The sequence below is a fragment of the Orbicella franksi genome, chromosome 5, assembly GCF_964199315.1.
Source record: "Orbicella franksi chromosome 5, jaOrbFran1.1, whole genome shotgun sequence".
NCBI lineage: Eukaryota > Metazoa > Cnidaria > Anthozoa > Scleractinia > Merulinidae > Orbicella > Orbicella franksi.
In genome coordinates, this window is record NC_138149.1 from 2,053,113 (window position 1) to 2,072,395 (window position 19,283).

The following is a 19,283-nucleotide window of genomic DNA, read 5'->3' on the forward strand; positions in this document are numbered from 1 at the left end:
AACAACACATCGTCTCCTGTGATGTTTTTTTCGGCTCAGTACCCTAAAAGGTACCGCAAAAGCTCCCACTGTAGACTTTTCAAGGCTGAACACCCTAAGAGCTACCAGAACAGCGTTTTTAATCCCTAAAATTACGACGAGAACCTCCGTTCTTTTTTTATGGGAGTCCCCCCCCCCGGGTATTACCCAGTATCTACTTGCAGCATTTAACGTGCAATCTGTAACCTCTCTGTTTTCGCAGTCTTATTTAAGAGTATTAGCACAAAGGAAGTAGCACACGCGACCGATAATTTTATGATGATATTGAGTTCAAGGCCTTTTGTACAGTTTGGTGGAAATTATAGCTCCTTCAGATGTGCTTGGGAAAAGACTTTTGTCCATGTCAATATTGTTTTTCTATGCTTGCATTTCCAACGTTGAATTTGTGAAAGGGTTTGTGCACAAACCTTTGAAGACAGTTTATTTTGGCATACACGAATTTGATCCGTGCGACATAATAACTTTACCATGTCCGTAATAGGGAATAAATGTTATTACAGTTATCAGCGGTTTGACATACAAACGAGGCGAAAGGTACTCTCATCGACAACGAGTATGCGTCATCACAGTGTCAACATGTTGTGGACTCACGAGGCGCAGCCTCGTGAGTCCACAACAAATTTATGACTACTGTGATGACGCATATCGTTGTCGATAAGAGTACAGACAACGCTAAACCACACTCGATTTGTTTTTTACTACAATATCAACGTCAAAGAAAGTATTTTTTCAGAGCGCGAGCTGAAAAAGGCATTGCGTGACACATTGGCGCAATCAGCGTTGTCTGGACTCTTATCGACAACGGCAAATTAGCCAATCAGATTGCGAGATTAGTAGCCATTGTGGCAAAATCTGCTTTGTATTGACCAGCTCAGCCTTTTTGAAAAATCAATTATTTCAGTTAATTATGACAATGGACATAATTAAAATCTATACGCCCGGGCGCTTAGTTTGATATAGCTGTAGTTACCTTTTAGAAGAAAATGGCCATTTGTTGCATCAGGATAACATCGTCGAGAACGCGGGCCATACTTCATTGACAATGTGTCATTAGCAAGACTTCCTCTAGGTGCTATTATCTGAATGACCCCTCCTCCTCCACCACCCAAATGGGACTTAAAACTTGGTTGATGTGCCTGTCCTCCATCCACAATAAGTTTTCCTGTCTCCTTTATTTCTACCTGTTAGTAAAAAAACTGTCATTTTATTTGTAACAGCGAATACCCAACTAAACAAACAAAAATTGAATTGCACTGCCTAGCCGGCTGTGTGCTCGGCAACTGTGTCCAAATGTATTTTTGTGTTTGGAAAGTTTCAGTTCGGAAGTATTACGTGTGCATATTACCTTTTTATTCTTTTTAAGTTAAATCTTAAATAGATAACACCTGTATTCCCTTACAATATTCTCTTTTTACAAAATTATTTAACGATCAGATTCTTGAATAAATTATTATCATTATTATTATCACATAGGTGAATCGCATGAAATCGAACATATTGCTTAACACGCCATAGTATTTTGATACCTACGATAGATGCAAACTCTCAATTATCAAAACTCTCGATCATCGAGGGGATAATAGGCAAACTTTCTACTTTTTCGGCCATTGAGACAAACTATAAACGAAACTTTTCTTTTCGAATAAAATCTCGTCGAACACGTAAGATAAATGTGACGAACTTACTACTCTTTTTGTGGGCGTCGTATGAGAACACACGTAAACGGACTGTGTACCCTCAACAACTTCAACGACTTTATTTGCACCCCGCATTCATTTTAGTAAAGCTTATAAAAATTTACAAAAAAACTGGCTGCCCTAAATAACCATAAGGGGTAGAAAAAAGAGAAGCCATACTTTTTGTAAAAGCGCTATAGCATAATTGACAATTAGATTATAAGCTCGAGATTTCTATGGGGTGATAGTTATTACGGCGTTCGACCTCATAGACTATCATCTCATAGAAATTGAGAACGAATAATATATTTGTTTAAGTACAATTTTTACTAACATTTCCTTCAAACAATGGTTTCCGATTATTTCTCCACGTATTATTAAACTTTGCGCCTTAAAAAGATCGTTCGAATTGAATTGTCATTTTTAAAATTGAAAGTTGTGTGCGCGCGCGCATCAGTTTTTTCAATGATTTCAACTTTTTTTAAAAGTCAAGAAGCCGTAAATGTCCTTCGTTTAGTCTTCTCAGGAATTTAATTAACCACTTGCATCAAATATTTTCCTCCAAAACTTTGGAAAAACGAAAAAAACTTCGCCATTTCGTAGACGACCTCCAGCCACTGAATACAAATTAACAATTAGATTATGAGCTTGAGATTTCTATGAGGTGAGATCGAAAGCGAATCTAATTGTTTTAGTAGAATTCTAACTGAAATAAACGTAAATAACGGTTTCCAATTATTTTTCTACGTATTATTGAATTTTACGCCTTGACAAAATCGCACGTATTGAATTGTCTTTAATTGGTAAATTTGCATTTTTTTTACGCGCGCGCACCGTTTTTCAATAACTTCAAGTTTTTAAAGTCAAGAAACCGTCAATGTCCTTCTTTTAGTTTTCATAGGAATTTAATTACCCGTTTGCATCTAAACTTTCTTCCAAAACTTCGGAAAAACGATGAAAACATTGCATTTCGTGGACGACCGACAGCTACTGCTCTCTAATTAAACAATAGAGTGTTGAGTGTCCACTGTCGAGGAATTATCGGCTGATAGTTGCCTCCGCGGAAATTTGATGTTCTTAAAAAATATATTTGCCCGAGAAGCAAAGCTTCACGGGCAAATATGCCAGTTTTAAAAACATCAAATTTCCAAGGGGCAACTATCAGACCGATAGTTCCGAGACATAAACACTCTATTGCCTTTATTGTTTACCACTGAATTTTCTTCCGCGCGCCAGTTCAAAAATCATATTGATTTATTTTCAACTTTTTGCGCCGTGACGGTCAAATGTAAAATTTGAAAAAGAAAATAGACAAAAACCTACTTAATACAATTTCAAATGTTTATTTTCTATAACTCCGCTTGTTTACAGAGAAATTTTCACGGACGAGTACTATCCATCGAGCACTTTCCTCGGACGGGCACTATGGGCTGATAGTGTCTCTCTGCGGATGAACACTTTCGCGTCACGTGATCAGTTTAAACCTTTAAGGATCGGAGAAAAAATTTAGGGGCGAACTATAATGGCTGATAGTATAGGAGTAGCTCAGCCAATCAGATTGCAGCATTTGTATTAGTATACTAGTAGGATTCTACTAATGGCTGATAGTGTACAATGGCTCAGCCAATCAGATTATAGCATTTGCATTGGTATACTAGTAGAATTCTACTTATAATATATAGTTTTAGGGTCATGAAATGATACAGAAAGTACGGGCACACACACATACACATTGTGACTAGCTAGAGAGTAAGAGATTGAATTTGTTTGTTTACTATACATTGTTGTTGTGTGATTTTCCTCTCGACCTCCCTTTCACCGACAGAAGTCTGACAGGGCGCAGGGAGCAGAGGATCGATATGTTGTTTATTCAAGTACTCGAAGCAAAATTCGTTCCCCTCCTCAGTGAAACGCTGTAATATCTCGGAATTAAACTGGAAATACGGTCAAATACGACTCCTCTGCTACTTGTGGGCAATGATGTTCATCTATCTTCGCAAAATATTTTGACTTAAGTGTAGGCAAAACGACTTAAATGTAGGCGAATCGACTCAGACCGTGCAGGCGAAACGACTTCGGTCGTGTAGGCGAAACGACCTCGATGTAGGCGAAACGACTTGTAAGCGAAACGACTGGCATCCGTCTAGACTCCTCGACTCATTTCTCGCCCAACTTTCCTTTGCAGATTTCCCTAGACTACGAGTAGTCCCTTTCGCTTAGTCCATCGTAACGCGAAAGAAAACAGCGAGAAAACAATGGCCGCGCGAACTCCTAGGGGCGAGAAGTACCCGAAAGTAATTCAAACTCTCTGGCTTGGTCGGTAGTCCCTCCTTTCGAGCGCGTCTCGCCCCAAGGATTTCACGCGGCATTTTTTCCTCGCTGTTTATTTACGGTCTCGTTCGACGGACTAAGCGAAAGAGGGACTACTCGCAGTCTACGATTTCCCTTATCACTTTGATTTTCTTTCGCCCCAAACTAAACACCCCTGGGTATCTTAGGATGACTCTGGGTCACTGGTTAGCTGTTTAGTAATCAGCCTACATTGCATAAACAGCCATAGGGTAGCCTCGCTACGGTGTTAAGAGCAACTCTCCCTAACCACCGCGTGAGGCGCGGCACAAGGTCGGAAAAATGGACCCCTTGATATTTCGTCCAGAGATAACCTATGGGATGCTAAGAATCGTGATATAAGTCTTAGGTTCTAGAGTTTTTACATTTTTGAGAAAATTACGAAAAACCGTCGACAACCTGTGAAGCCGAAAAATCACAGAAATGAGGTCAAATTTCACGATCAGATAATCGAACTCGCGTGAAAGTGCATAGCAAATTATGGTTTTCCTTAGTTTATATTTTTATTAAGGAGGTATTGTTAAGCTGCTTTGATGATATTTTAGACTTACGACTGTAATTCCGAATTCCTGGAGAGCAAGCAAAGAGAACCGCAGTCTCTAGACTTTGAAAATCAAAAATTCCATACCATTTTCAAACATCTCAAAACATACTCGGTATTACGTAGAATTCTTTCAAAATTCAATTCTAGCAAGTACAAGAGCTGTTTTTGAACATGATATAATTTTTTTCTTGGCAAAAGTTATTTCTGAGTCGAGCGGCCCCATGCAAGTTGACCTAATTTGACCTTTCGAAGAGATTTTGTGTAATGTAAACAATTCGACTAGCCTTAGCTCGCTTTCTGAGCAAACCATTGAAAAACTCTGCCATTTCCCATTAAAACTACCCAGTAAACCTGAGAAAATACTTCGATGGCAGCTTACCTTCCAAATGGATGTTTGAAGGCAAACAATTTTTATGTTCTTCGCTAATTTTCCTGTGTCTTGCTGTCGTGCTCAGCCACCGGGCTTTTCATACGGCTACGGCATTTTCTAAGTGTCACCTTTCTCTGGCTTTTGCAATATTTTTACAGGACCTGGATCCATGTCGTGCATATAAAGCGTCTTCTGGGTATCTATTGAGTTTTGTATTGAATATTTCTAATGAAAAGAGGCGAGAAGTGAAGGAACTAATTGAACTGAAAAATAGACCCAGATCGATGTCACGCAATCTTTACATCCAAGTGATCACGTGCCGCAAATAGATCCGCGTGGATATTTTTGTCTTGCTCTTGCTCATTTCTTCATTTTCTTCCTTACTAGCATACAAAGTTTTCGCTTTGGTTTTTTGTAACTTTTTTATTTGTAATCACTAGCTATTTTGAAGGAGAGTTCTTTGTATGCAATACTTTGAATCGGTGTGTATACACGCGACACATTTGCTTTTCCCATTTTCTAGTGACGGTGCAACAAGCTAGAAATTCTATCTAGTTTTAGCTCCAAAAGTCAAATGCCTGGGCAGGTCCATTGCTAATGATTTCCTAAAGCTAGATAAAAGGGAATAGTAATATATATCTGAAATAGGGCTAGTTACTGGCCGCAAAGCGAGTTTTGTAATTTGCATTACATGTAATTGTATTTACCAATTTGCCCATGGCAGGTGAACACGCAAATAGCTGGTTTTCACATGACGTTACTAAAATTCGAACTACACAACTATTGATCTTCCTGAGATTTTACTTAAATGATGTATAAGAACAGCTGAAAACTAATATTCATACAAATTTTCGCTCCGAATGGGTTCTTGGTTTTGTGATATACTACGCTTGAATTTCTAAGCTTTTGCGTGACGCGGCATTTACATGGCGGCCTAGAGAGCTGTCATGATGGTTAAAAAAGCGACTTATTTCAGAAAACTTGGCTATCTGAACAGTTCATGTCTTAGAAAAAGTATTATTTTAATGTTTTAGAGTTCCTCGAGGGATAAACTTACGCTTTTGTAGCAAAACTCAGTGACAGTTGTTTCTGTTGGTTTCCGGCCGCCATGTTGGTGCCCATACGGGTGGGCACCAACATGGCGTCTCCATACAAATCTCTATAAATTTGGGTAAAAAATTTCTCCGCATATCTCGCATAAGAAAAATTGCTGCGACCAGAATTTTTGGTGAGAGTCTTTGCATATTTACCTTCTTTCATTTCCCAGATTCTGGACTTTATCTATTGACCGGTTTTGATTTTTATTTTGATCTATTTTGAATTGCGTGACACTGAAAACCAGCAATAGATCCCCTTCGTGACGCACCTAACTTTTTAGGAATTATGTTCAACAAGATACCTTTTGATGTAGAAGTAGACGCACGCTTTTACATGATTCTCGAAAACTATCCCTTCGGAAACTGAAAATGATTCTGCTTTTGGGTTCGCACAAAACATGTTTCTTTTCGTACGAGCAAAGAGCACGTAAAACTGTTTTGAGAGTTGCCATCGAGAGAGATCTAAGTTTAAAACAGATTATTACCAAACGTAAATAGATCCGCGGCAAACGGTTTGTTTACCTCTAAAAAATTCTAAATATAGAATTCTCACGGCGTTCTCGAGCTGTTATCTTTTAAAATCGAACTTTTCGATCAGTCGCCCGATAAGCGAAGCTGGCACATGCGAGGCTCCTAACTTTTTCTTAAATTCGGCAAACCTTATTACGCGGACAAACTCCACTGGAGTAAAATCTTTACAACTATACAAAGATATGTGCAGGAAAGAGAGTTCAGGTCTTTTGAACAGTGTATTGTATAACCTTGAGCGCTCACTTTGTCAAAAAAAAAAAAAAAAGAACACTTTCAAAGCAAACTTTATCTTCAATTCGGCTCCCGAGTAATTAGGACGTATGTGTTTACTTTTGCCAAAATTGGGTCAGTTGCTCTGAGTCATCGGTTGAAAAATTGGAAGATGGAGAGAAATTGCTCGTTTCAGCGGCTAGTTGGTGGCCAGTGCGGTCAAGACCCTCGAAGCACTGGAACGGAATGGAACGCAATGGAACGGGCCGTCCTTTACCCCAAATACATTTTGTTTTCACTCACTTAATTCAAAGTTAGCACAAGGGTGGGGTAGGGGACTAAGGGAAGTGAATAGGGTGTGGTTACGAACTCTTAGCTATTTTCCTCTACCCACTGGGCTTAGCAATAGCTGAGTGCGCTAAGGAGAAAAACGGGAAGTTGTCCCGTTTTAACTTGAAAGAAAAATGTTTTTTTGAGCGAAAGCAATTGTGTGAATTACTGTATTAAATATTTTGAACTAAAGACATGAAAAAGTCTTGTGTATGTTTATATCATGATGGAAAATCTTAATTAAATTGTTGCAGTGGCCATGCAATGAACCGTTAAATGCATTGTGTGCAACATCAACAAGAAAAAGAAATTGCCTCAATAGGAAAACTTCTTTCCCCCTCCCCCGTCAGAAAAAAATTAATCACTTGGTCCGGAAGTGACGAAGGAAAGATTGCATTACACTCACTAGACCAAGATTTACGTCTTGCGCTTAGGAATTTTTTTTATTATACAAGAAATTAAATGAAAATCAAGAGGTTGCTCACTGAGAGGTAGATATTGCAACATATGGATTGCATTTCCGGAAAAGCCTGGAACCGGCGTACAAGCTCGATATGACCCTAAATTATAAAGCGCGGCAACAAGAAAGCAATGGAAAAATTAATTGAGAGCATCAAAATTATTTGCCTTCAAACACCCATCTGGAAGGTAAGCCGTCATCGAAGTATTATCTCAGGTTTACTGGGTAGTTTTAATGGGAAATGGCAGGGTTTTTCAATGGTTTGCTCAGAAAGCGAGCTAAGGCTAGTCGAATTGTTTACATTTCCTGATTACACAAAATCTCTTCGAAAGGTCAAATTAGGTCAACTTGGATGGGGCCGCTCGCCTCAGAAATAACTTTTGCCGAGAAAAAAATTATATTGCGTTCAAAACAGCTCTTGAACTTGCTAGAATCGAATTTTGAAAGAATTCTACATAATACCGAGTATGGTTTGAGATGTTTGAAAACGGTATGGAATTTTTGAAAGAATTCCACATGATACCGAGTATGTTTTGAGATGTTTGAAAACGGTATGGAATTTTTGATTTTCAAAGTCTAGAAACTGCGGTTCTCTTTGCTTGCTCTCCAGGAATTCGGAATTACAGGTGTAAGTCTAAAATATCATCAAAGCAGCTTAGCAATACCTCCTAAATAAAACTATAAACTAAGGAAAACCATAATTTGCTATGCACTTTCACGCGAGTTCGATTATCTGATCGTGAAATTTGACCTCATTTCTGTGATTGTTCGGCTTCACGGGTTGTCGACGGTTTTTCGTAATTTTCTCAAAAATGTAAAAACTCTAGAACCTAAGACTTATATCACGATTCTTAGCATCCCATAGGTTATCTCTGGACGAAATATCAAGGAGTCCCTTTTTCTAACCTTGTGCCACATTAATTTTTTTCAATCTCACTCAGTCCCTATAGAGAGTCGCTCTTAAGTGGTGATTAGAGGTTTTGTAGATTTTGTGAATAAAAAATTTAAAGAACTAAATTGGCGTCTGCCGTTACACTTAACTAAACACTCATGTTTATTTGATATTATGAAATTTAGATACCTTACCTTGTTAGCCCTAAGGCGAATAAGTCCTCCTGATCCCCCAGAACAGAAACTTGAGTGATGTGTCGGCACTTGAGCTGAAGCTCTGATGGATGCAGCTAAAGTTGAATAAAGATTCCAGAAGATGTTTTCAAGATTAGAGCTATACTAAGGAAGCAGCTCTTCTAAAAGATAAAGGACACTTTAAGTCCTGCTTTAAGACAACAACTTAGATTGTTTGGCAAAACCGCGTTTTCCTTTAACAATTTATTGAACATGTACAAGTCGATTAAGATGAGGCCTAAGTGAGTTCGATGTTTTCGCCTTGAAGTTGCTAAGGTTCAGTGTTTGGTGAACAAGATACATCAACCAATCGAAATAAGGTTTAAAACACTTGCCTATAGTGTAAGGTTTCGCGAGTTAGTGAACACCGAAAGGAAAGGTACTGTAAATGTTCGGGCGTTAAAGAGCGTTAAAGAGCAAAAGATTGGTCTTTTGCCGTTAGGCTTTGGAATGAACTCTCACAAACTCCAACAGCTGTAAATACTTTAAACTTTTAAAGGCCATTTTAAGTCGTGCTTTGGAGATTTTTTAGTTAGGTATTTATTCATTTATTTATTCATATATATAGCTTTTACATCTATCACTTTGACTGTAATTGGTGTCTAGAAAACCATTTTTAATGGAGTGACCTAGGCCCTGTACACTCTTAAAAACAGAGGTTGCATTCTGAAAACGCATCAAATGTTTTACCTCCACACCGGTGCCGGAGGAATTCAAAACGCAACATGCAATCACCGGTCATTTTGTATTTGTGTTTGAAGAAGACTCGGTAAAGGAAGTCACATGATTATCGTGACGCCGTCGTTTTCGAAAAGCTCCGTTTTCAAAATGTTTCCGTCCACACGAAAACGAAAAGTCGGCGTTTTCAAATTCCTCCAGTTTCAAGAGCCTGAAAAGGATGAAGGAAAGCATGAAGGATAAGTGTGCACGCTAGGGCACCAGAAAGACAAAAGAAGCACCAGGTAGGCCACGAATGACCTGGAGGAGAAATGTAGAGAGAAGGAGGAAGGAGATGGGATGGCAGTCATTGGGGCCGCAACAGCGTCTGGGAGAGACCGCGATGGGCGGAGGGTATTTCTGAATGGCCTTAGAGGAGGCCTAACTGTAGAAATAAAGCTGCATTTTCAAATTTCTCCGGCGTAATGTGGACGCTGCCTAAAAAACGGAATTTGATGCAATATATCAAATATATCAGGTTGGTTGATTTCAATTATGTAAATGCTTTGATTTCCAGAAATGCCTCGCGTTTGTTAAATGTCCAATATTCTACGTAAATGAATAAAAATTTCCGATTTATTTTATTACCAGTGTGATTGCAGACAGAAATGGACTACACGAAATCCTTTTACCAATTAACCCATGTCCGTCTCGATTATAGGTCGTCCCAATGTGAGGAATCGACTGTTTTTGCAACGTGTCAAATGCATGAATTCAAAATTTCATCGTGTTCATCACAATCAAACAAGGGACGCAAATCTGCAATCTCAAATAGATCTTCTAGTTTAGTCAAGTCAACTTTCGTTTAGCTTTTTTTTCACCTCTTCTTACCAAGAAGTGCTAGGATGTTTAGGGCTGATCATAAGCCCTACCTGCTTCGCGAAATTGCTAGGCATGTCGGATTTTTCCTGCACGTCTACGACTCATTCTGTCGTCGGCATAATTGAGATCCTCCGGAACAGTTGATAATGTCCAGCGTATTCGTCTCCTTCTGTTTTCAGTAGGTTCGAAATATCACCCAGTCAATGACAATGTTGAACAGTAACGCCGACACAACACATCCTTGTTGGACACCCGATTTAACTTTGAAGTTCAGATCAGAGCATCCAACCTAGCACCAAAAGTCACTATAGAATCCTCCCTGACATTCATGGCATTGTTCAATGATATTTCTTAAGGTGAAGATGTGTTATGCGCAGCCCTGGTCTTATTTGAAACCAGCTTGTTCCTTTCGTAGCGCATTTTAGCACCAAAAGAGACGTTTGATAATGACCTTACCTGATTGATTTTATTCGATAAGGATAACTTTGCGATACCCCGCCAATTGTTACAGTAAGTGCACGGTGTGCCCTTCTTGGGAATTGGTATCATGACACCTTAGGGACTGATCAAAAAGTACAGGGGGAGTGGGGGGTGTGGGCCGGAAGCATTTGAAAATGTGGTGGTTAGAAAAAACATGACCCACCCCTTCCATTTAGCACAAAACTGAGTGACCCACACGTCTACATTAGGGTTGAAAATTACATGACCTACCCCCTATGAAACATGACAGTTTTGGTAGCATAATACAGCAAAATCACATTTTGTGTAAGAAATTATTCACGTTTTAGATTTATTTTTTAACAATAATACAAAATCATTCAAAAACAATATTGTCTTACTTTACTCTTGCAACTTTAAGTCATGTCCATAAACTCTAAAAAATTGACTGTAAGCCTTTCGCTAGGTGTGGAACAGTGATCCATCTTGAAAAGGACTGCAGTGAGCAGCCAGTTAACTATGAGTCCCAGTTCCATGAACATGTGTCCCGTATCCTTGGGGACACAAGTTGGCCATTTGGTGTTCTTGAAGACCAGCATGTCGAAAGAGCGCAGTATTCTCAGTATTTTGAAAATTTCTTCCCTGGGACTGTTTGCTCAGACTTGTTAGCTTTGGTACAGATTTACAATACATGAAATCGCCATTTCTATAGTACACGTCCAGCCACGTGTACTTTTTAGCCACGGGTCGAAAAAGTTTTGTCCTTTGCAACTGGAGGGTGTTACCTGTGTTGTCGGTTGTGTCAAACGTGTACCACTTCCTGTTATAAAACAGGATGACCCACCCCCCATGGGTAGCTGAAAATTGAACGGCTCACCCCTTAACTCCCTTACCAAGAGCTCAAAAACTGATGACCCACCCCCCTCTCTGCTCCGGCCCGGCCCACCAAACCCCCCAATACTTTTTGACCACTCCCTTAGCTCCAGTCACTTGGTATTCCATCACATCCCATACTTTAGCAAAGAGTGGGAGTAATATCGCTGCTGCAACCTCTGGATGACACTTAAGAGCTCAACGCTAAGTTGATCCTGTCCAGGTGTTTTGCCGTTCTTAAGATTTGTAATGGCTTCTATGACTTCCTCTTTAGTAGGTGGCCAGGTGCTGAAATCAAGGTCTTGGTCAGCTTCCTGGGCAACAGCAGGCTCCTCCGGGGACTCCTTGTCAAGTACTTCCTGAAAGCTCATCGCTCCTCTTGTTCCTTCTTAGTTATTTGTCGCAGAATTAGACGCCTTTCACCTTCGCTGACCTCCACAAAGTTGCTTTGTGATCCTGTAGACTGTGGCTTGCGCCTGATGATGGCCAGCAACCTCCGCTTCTCTTGCAAGTTTGTCATTCAGGTTTTTGTCTGCGCTATCTGATTATTTCACTTTAGCATTGAAGATACTGTATTGAGACTCGAATTTCTCTTTCAGGCAAGTGAACTTGGCTCTCATGAGCTAATCCGTTTTTTTGTTTTTCCTCTTTGCAGTAGCTCCCAAAACTGATACCAAGCATGGCTCCATCAGCCTCGCCTGATATGCTGCCGAAGTGTTAAAAAAATAAAGAGGCCTCGACTGTGCTCTGTTCGTTGTAAAGCACGCAGGAAGCGGTAGAGCACGAAAGAAGTGGAGGGGAAAATAAGAGACGTAGTCAAGTGTTTTTCCCTACTTCTTGAGTGCTCTACCGCTTCCTAAGTGCTTTACAACAGAACAGAACACAGTCGAGGCTTCTTTATTTGTTTTATGATAAAGAATCCAATAATTTCCCCATGCATTCGGTTGAATTTTCAAACCAAACTTTATTTTCTAAACGAGTAAAAGTGGCGTTAGCCGTGCTCTGTTCTCCGATAAAGCACGCTAAAATAAGCCAATCACAATCCTTGTTAGAATTGCTCAAATAATTTGATTGGCCAACGAAGCGACAGCTGTCAATTACAAACTAGACTAAAGCTTTCGAGTAGTTTCGAGCAGCTCTCGAGAAAAGAACGATGAGTTCAAAGTGGGGGAGCCTGTAGGCAGGCTAATGTTTTAATTAACCACTCCCCCAATGGGGCTTTTCAGGGCCAATGAAACCAAATAATGCAAATGAACATAAGATGGTTAAAAATCCCAACTGGCGGAAGGCAGACCAGTTGGCTATTTACAAGCGTGGCTGAGGAGTTGAACTGGGGTCTACCGAGAAACAACTCCAGTTTAGCGGTCAGGGCGGGACTTGAACCTGCGACCTCCGGATTTGAAATCCGGGGCCCTAACCACTCGGCCAAGCTGCCTCGTTATCTTTTCGTACCACTGTACATGCAAACACACTCAATCCCTTCTAGGTAATATGACAATCTAAGAATGTTAGTTTGCGTGAATTTAAAACATATCAATTCAGTACCTATTAAAATGTCTCCTTTTTCAGCCACAAGTTCTATGGCTCCGCCTCCAGCGACACTTCCCGGATTCTCTAAGCACGAACCTGAGGTAAAAGAACAAATACATAACAGCAAAAGCTAGGTAGGTCCTTATATTAAAATAGTCAGCTAATAAATAAATTATTCCTTCGGGGAACAAGTTTGGGCTTAATAGAGTTATACTGGTTGTTTGCTTTTTATTGGGAGAAGCCCATGAAATAGAGTAGTTGAAAAAAAATTCTCAGCTTCAGGAGAAGAAGTTAACTGGTGCTGAAGATCTAGAAAAGGAGCTCACTCCGCAAATTAAATACACTTTGAGACTAGACAAAGACTGGGTTGAGCGGTTGTAGAAGATGGACAACAAACATTTTATTTTGCTTAATACACAGAATATTATACAGCAAGAAAATAAATTAAACTTAAATAAGGAAAAAAACTACTCAAAATAGTAAGAACTAAACGAGCTGAGTAGTTAGCTTTAAATCGGTTGTAAGAAAAATAAAGAAAAGAAGAGGAAAAAAAAGTGGACGCGTTTTGCTTGGCTCCGCCACAGGGAAGGTTTTTGTTATGGAAATTACTGTATGTGAGTAAACCAGGGAAAAACGAGGAAAGCCAAAAACAACTCAGACAGTGGTGCCTCGCCAAAGCTGGTCAGGAAACGTAACAGCTTGACCATGGCGTCCATAGCGGCACAAGGAGAACAAGACGAAAGGAATATGTCTTCATTTGTTAAAAAAAATATGTCTTCATTCGACATGTTTAAAGCATTTAAATAAACTGAGTAAAATATTGAAACCCTGATAAATGACTTAAGGTGGCTTACTACAATTTTGAGTGAGTAAAAGAAGCCAAATTCTACCTCTTTATTAAATGTTCCAGATGTTTTGTCTATTTTCTTTAACAGTACAACTAGCTGCTTAAAACAGACTGGGCACTAGTGGTTTCAATGAAGTTTTCCTTAGTCTACCTGTACGACCCCACCTAATAACCTTTCACCTCCCCGTTAGAAATCTTTTACAATGAGAAGAAATTTCGGGAAAATGCTAAGTGTTACTGCCAAAGAGCGAATCCTTCCTTGGCCACATACAGCAATTGGTTCCAAACACCCAAACGAGAAGAGGTTTGAACTAAGAAACAACAAAAAATACAAACTTACAAAATGGAGAAATATACCGCTGAAAGGCGACTTATAGCGAAACGCAATGAACGAAATAACTCAAACCTTACGTTGTACTGGCGCTGTAGACCGCGAAAGGGCAACTCTATATAGGTTTATCACACTAGATGTATTCTCGCTGAGATCAACCTGACGGTGAAACTAAAAACCGCAGCGTGCGCGAAAACTAAAAAACTAGAATACTAAAACAAGATGCAAATTATACTAAACGCGCGGGAAAGTAACACAAAACGAATTCCTAAAGGAAGGCTAATGAACCCAAAATAAGAGAGAGTGCTAGATTCTACACTAAGCGCAAATTTGTCTCCACTGAGCTTTCATTCCTGTGTGATCTTTGGTAGCAAAAAGGGCTGTATAAAAGTATGTTGTTTTAACTCTCGAACGAGAGCACCCGAGTCCGACGCCATGTTGGAATAGTAGGGAGCTTACGAATCGACGACTTTCGCACGACGGCGCCGTTAGATTGCGTGACATGCTCACTGCGCATGCCTTTCTGAGTACTTGCCAGCTTCGCGCCAAAGTCGACGACGTTGGTGAGAGCGATTTGCCGGCGTCTTGGAATCAGGAGGACGTGAGGTTAGTTTTCAAAGTTTTCTCTCGATACTTCGGGTATTTTTGCCAGATAATTTAAGTATCACATTAGGGGCATGTACTTGACGGTTGATTTTAATTTTTTTTGCCTGTTTTCGTTCAAGAAACGACCTTCTACAGTGCCATGGCGAACGCTATGAGTTCAACCAACACTGAAAGCGGTCAAAGCACGACACGGTATGAATGAAAAGTAAATTGCTGTATGAAAAATCTTTCATTTTAATCACGCTTCACTGAAATATAAGACACTTTCTAGTGCACAATGAATTTGTAAGGACTGAAAAGTTGCTTTTTAGCATTTGTGTCGACAGTTAGAAACAAGGACTAGATAGCTCAACCACAGAGCTTGGCGATTTTTCCTCTGTTGTTTTGAGTGGTCTTATAGCCAGCCTAATCTTTTAGCACACAAATTTTTCTCGACTTACAGCTGCGCTTTCTTTTCTGCCACGCTGGCACATTTTGTTGGTCTGTCTTGTATATTTTTTTCGCGCATAAACGTCGTCGTCTTTACCGCGAATCGTAAATTCAAATTTCTACAGCACGACGACGCGGGACTATAAGGTGACCCAACGGCGCCGTCGTGCGAAAGTCGTCGATTCGTAAGCTCACTAGTAACCGAGCCCGACGCCATATCGCAATAGTAACCGTGCAGTCAGTATCGTTTTTGCGCGATTACTACTCCTGCATCGTGTTGATGATCGTAGCTTTTACACGACGATAAGGTGTTTCGCTAAATTCAAGTGCAGTTGACTTCGAAGGTTCGAATTAGTACTATGGCCAACTTGAAGGCAGAATTCATGAGCATTAGACTCGTCTAGGCGTTAAACATGACTAGGAGATGAGCGTTTGTTTGCTGGAAAGTGAACGTGGTAAGCTTTGATGAGAATGTATGAGCGAAACAAGCAACTTTTAATGAACGAAACAGCTATTGAAAACAGGAAAGACATCAGCACCATTACATAATATTGGAATTTTATTTTCTTAATTTAGTAACATCTATACCTGAGACCAGCCGAAATATTGTTTTAAATATACCACGTTGTGTCAGCCTCGCAGTAGTCTTTGACCTAATTATTATCGTTTCACTTTTCAAGTTTGGCTGATTAGATCTCCTGTGAGATCCAACGTTCAATCAAGCAGGAGCTTTGCAGTTTATAGCACTTAAGTTTTTTTATGTTGAGTTGTCCACGTTGAGTACTCTATGATTGTTTGGACAGGAGTGTCCTCTGTGATCCATGAACCCTTAACCTTTACCACTCCATGTTCAGCTGCAATTTTTCCACCTTAGCTACTCTGGACGTATGTCTTTGTACTATGTACACAACAAAAGCCAACGAGAAAAGCCTACGCTTTGTGAGATAAGTGCGACCTTGCGTGGTACGAATTAACCCGGCTTGTTTTAACAGCCTTTAATGATAAACCAGTAATTGCAAGTTCACCAACATGTTTCATCTCCAGATTACTAAATCCACGAGTTTGGCCATAGTTTTCTTTTGATTTTCCTTTTCTTATCTTTTTGCTGCAGTGATCGACCTTCTATTGGCCTTGCTTCCAGTTCAAAAAATTCTGAGAAAGCATCATCAAGACGGGCAATTTTTACCAAGGGGTAGCCATGTGCTGTTGCAGGAAATTTTGCTCAGAGTTTTTCACTCAAAATTTCTGAGCATTTTTGTGCATATTTCAGGCTCCATTGAGCTGATCGCTCTGATCTAGGTATCATTGGAAAGATCTTTTCCTCTTGCAGAAAGTGAGCATAAATGATGCCAATTTTGGTCAAAGGTGATGACGTCAGAAGTGAAACAAAGGCTAAGGCTCGTCACGGCCGGTTTCGGGCGGCATGGGAGTCAATCGGTTAATTAATATTAGAAAGCGCTTCAAGCGCGCTAAATGATTCTGCTTTCTAATTTACGTACATACGTGCCAGAAGAGACTAGAGTCTTTTTCGAGCCGAACATTCACAACATGGCATAGATTATTCCATTTCCAAACCTTTTTATTCTTATGCTTAAGCCGGTGTTTGCCTTTAAGTATAGGGAATAAATTTGTCCCGCTTTCTACAACGCTTGGGCTTTCCAAGAGGTCAACATTGTTTTAATTAACGCGAGCAGTACTCTTTATTGAATACGATCATTACTGTACATATTTTGTAGTATTAGTGAATATATGAAAGATCACATATTTGCACTGCGGAGAAAGATATGAAGACATGCTTGATCATTAAAGTTATATACACAGCGTTAGTGGCTGTGAAATTAAAGCCTGAAAAAAGTCATGTCTTCATATCAGGCTTTAATTTCACAGCTGCTTAAGCTGTGTATATAACTCTCTGTACTGCGATGATCAATCATGTCGTCATATCTCGCCGCAGTTCAAATCTCTGATCTTTGATATAGTCACTTGTATCTTCACCTTTACGGGTATATTACAAACTCGCAATGTGACCAGCTCTCAGTTGGCTTGATAGCTCAGTTGGTAGAGCACCGCACCGGTATCGCAGAGGTCATGGGTTCGAATTCCGTTCAAGTCTGAATTATTTTCAGGCTTTAATTTCACAACTGCTTAAGTTGTGTGTATAACTGCGATGATCAACCATGTCTTCATATCTTTCTCCGCAATTCAAATATATGATCTTTGATATATTCACTTGTATCTTCACCATCTACGAATATATAACGAACCCACAACGTGACCAGCTCTCAGTTGACTTGATAGCTCATTTGGTAGAGCACTGCACCGGTATCGCAGAGGTTATGGGTTCAGGTGTTTGTTTCAATTTTATTTTTCAGGCTTTAATTTCACAACTGCTTAAGCTCTGTGTATACCTGCGATGATGAATCATGTCTTAATTAGTTCAGGCTTGAACGGAATTCGAACTCACGGCAACTGTGATACCGGTGCAATGCTCACGTTTTAGCGAGAACACTTGCGGACTGAATTGCAGCTATAACTAGCTGTAAACTCGTGGTCATCAGTTTATGCAACAATTTTGAGGTATCAGGGTTTCGTAACGGCGAATATTCTTCATTCTGACTCCACTAACACGAGACATTCAGTGTGAATAGCTTATTGAGGATGCGTCAGTCAGTCAGTTGGTGGGTCAGTCGGTCAATTGGTGGGTCAGTCGGTCGGACGGTCGGTCAGTCATCTGACGCAGATGTATTCTGTCTGATAAGATAAGCTGTATCTTTGCAAATTACAACTGTCCTGTAGATGTGGCCAAAAAAAATATGTGGAATCGTATTCCTTACCTAATGCACCAGCACGAAACCCCGTGGAAAGGGTACAAAATCAGTAACGTAGAACATGATTTTCAACTATACATGCAAGCTGTCATGACAAAAGCTCAATAAAGAAAGTGGAGTGACGTGCAGAGTGCCGACCTAGAGTGAAGACTGCCGACTGCTGAGCTAGAATGACCTAAATCTCCCCTAAATCACCCCGCGAGCCTCTCCATCGTGCCGTCAGAAATTACTTATTTTGTCTTCTCGAGGATCTAATTATCGCTCATATTTCTAATCTTCCTCCGAAACTTCGAAGAAACGAAAAAACGTGGCCATTATGTTGACATAATCAAATCCCCTCATACTGACTGGCTCAGCCAATCAGATTGCAGCATTTTCATAAGTGTACAAATAGAATTCTTCTAATAGCGGTTAAAACGTCAGCACGTTCAATTGATCGGGTGAGGTCTGAAACGGCATTTATGGCGTGATAATCGTCCGGTCGACCGTATGACCTGGTGATTTTGACGAATTAGTGCAAAGGAAAAAAGTAGGCTGGATTATACAAAAAGATAGAACACAATTACAATCTCACCTCCGCTTCCTCCCAATAATGACGTCATATTGTGTTTATTGTATGGTGGGCCTGCTTTTAAAAAATGGCCAGTGGACCCTCTTCCTCCATGGCTTGAGCCAGGTACACATTGTCGATAGACATAAAAATCCTTATCAACTATGTCTAGTAGTCCTCCAGGACCAAGACCTATGAAAACATTAAAGAAAACTTGAAAAACTCAAGGAGGGGAAAGTTTGTAGCTACTTTCTCCTCCATAGGGATGTGATATCAAGAACAGAACGGGCTTTTGGACCAAATAAGCTGGGGATGGATTTTAGAGGTCTGGTCTATATGATAGATTAGTTAGATTTTCTTCGAAATCAAGCTGTTAATTAATTTTACTCTTGTAAGGCGCATTTGAGAATTTGTAAAAAAACAAACAAACAAACAAAAAAAAAAAACACCAGGTATATTAACTTTATTTTAAAGTTTGCTGTTTGAATTGCAAACAAAACAACGCAAGTAGAGAGTATTCTATTGCGGGTAGTCGTAGATAACTTTTCCCCTTTCGCTGTTGCTCCGGTTGCGAGTGTCAT

The 19,283-nt window shown here is 39.9% G+C and overlaps 1 protein-coding gene across 1 annotated transcript; it reads right to left on the reverse strand.

The window, feature by feature from the left end:
* Positions 1 to 779: 779 nt before the first annotated feature.
* Positions 780 to 18,885, reverse strand: LOC145488537 (uncharacterized). The gene is made up of 4 exons (XM_081467424.1): positions 18,727 to 18,885; positions 13,127 to 13,207; positions 8,693 to 8,787; positions 780 to 1,220 (listed from the first exon to the last, which is right to left on the reverse strand). The coding sequence occupies exons 1-4, from the start codon at positions 18,752 to 18,754 to the stop codon at positions 963 to 965; spliced, it is 462 nt and encodes a 153-aa protein (XP_081323550.1). The 5' UTR covers positions 18,755 to 18,885; the 3' UTR covers positions 780 to 962.
* Between the last annotated feature and the right edge of the window lie 398 nt (positions 18,886 to 19,283).

Bases quoted from the DNA above. Each gene is read 5' to 3' on its own strand.
- LOC145488537 (XM_081467424.1), bottom strand. From the start codon at position 18,754: ATGACGTCATTATTGGGAGGAAGCGGAG. The intron at 13,208-18,726 runs GTGAGATTGTAA...CTTTTACCTCAG, and splicing joins ATTATTGGGAGGAAGCGGAG to GTTCGTGCTTAGAGAATCCG. The intron at 1,221-8,692 runs GTAAGGTATCTA...TTTTACTAACAG, and splicing joins TTCGCCTTAGGGCTAACAAG to GTAGAAATAAAGGAGACAGG.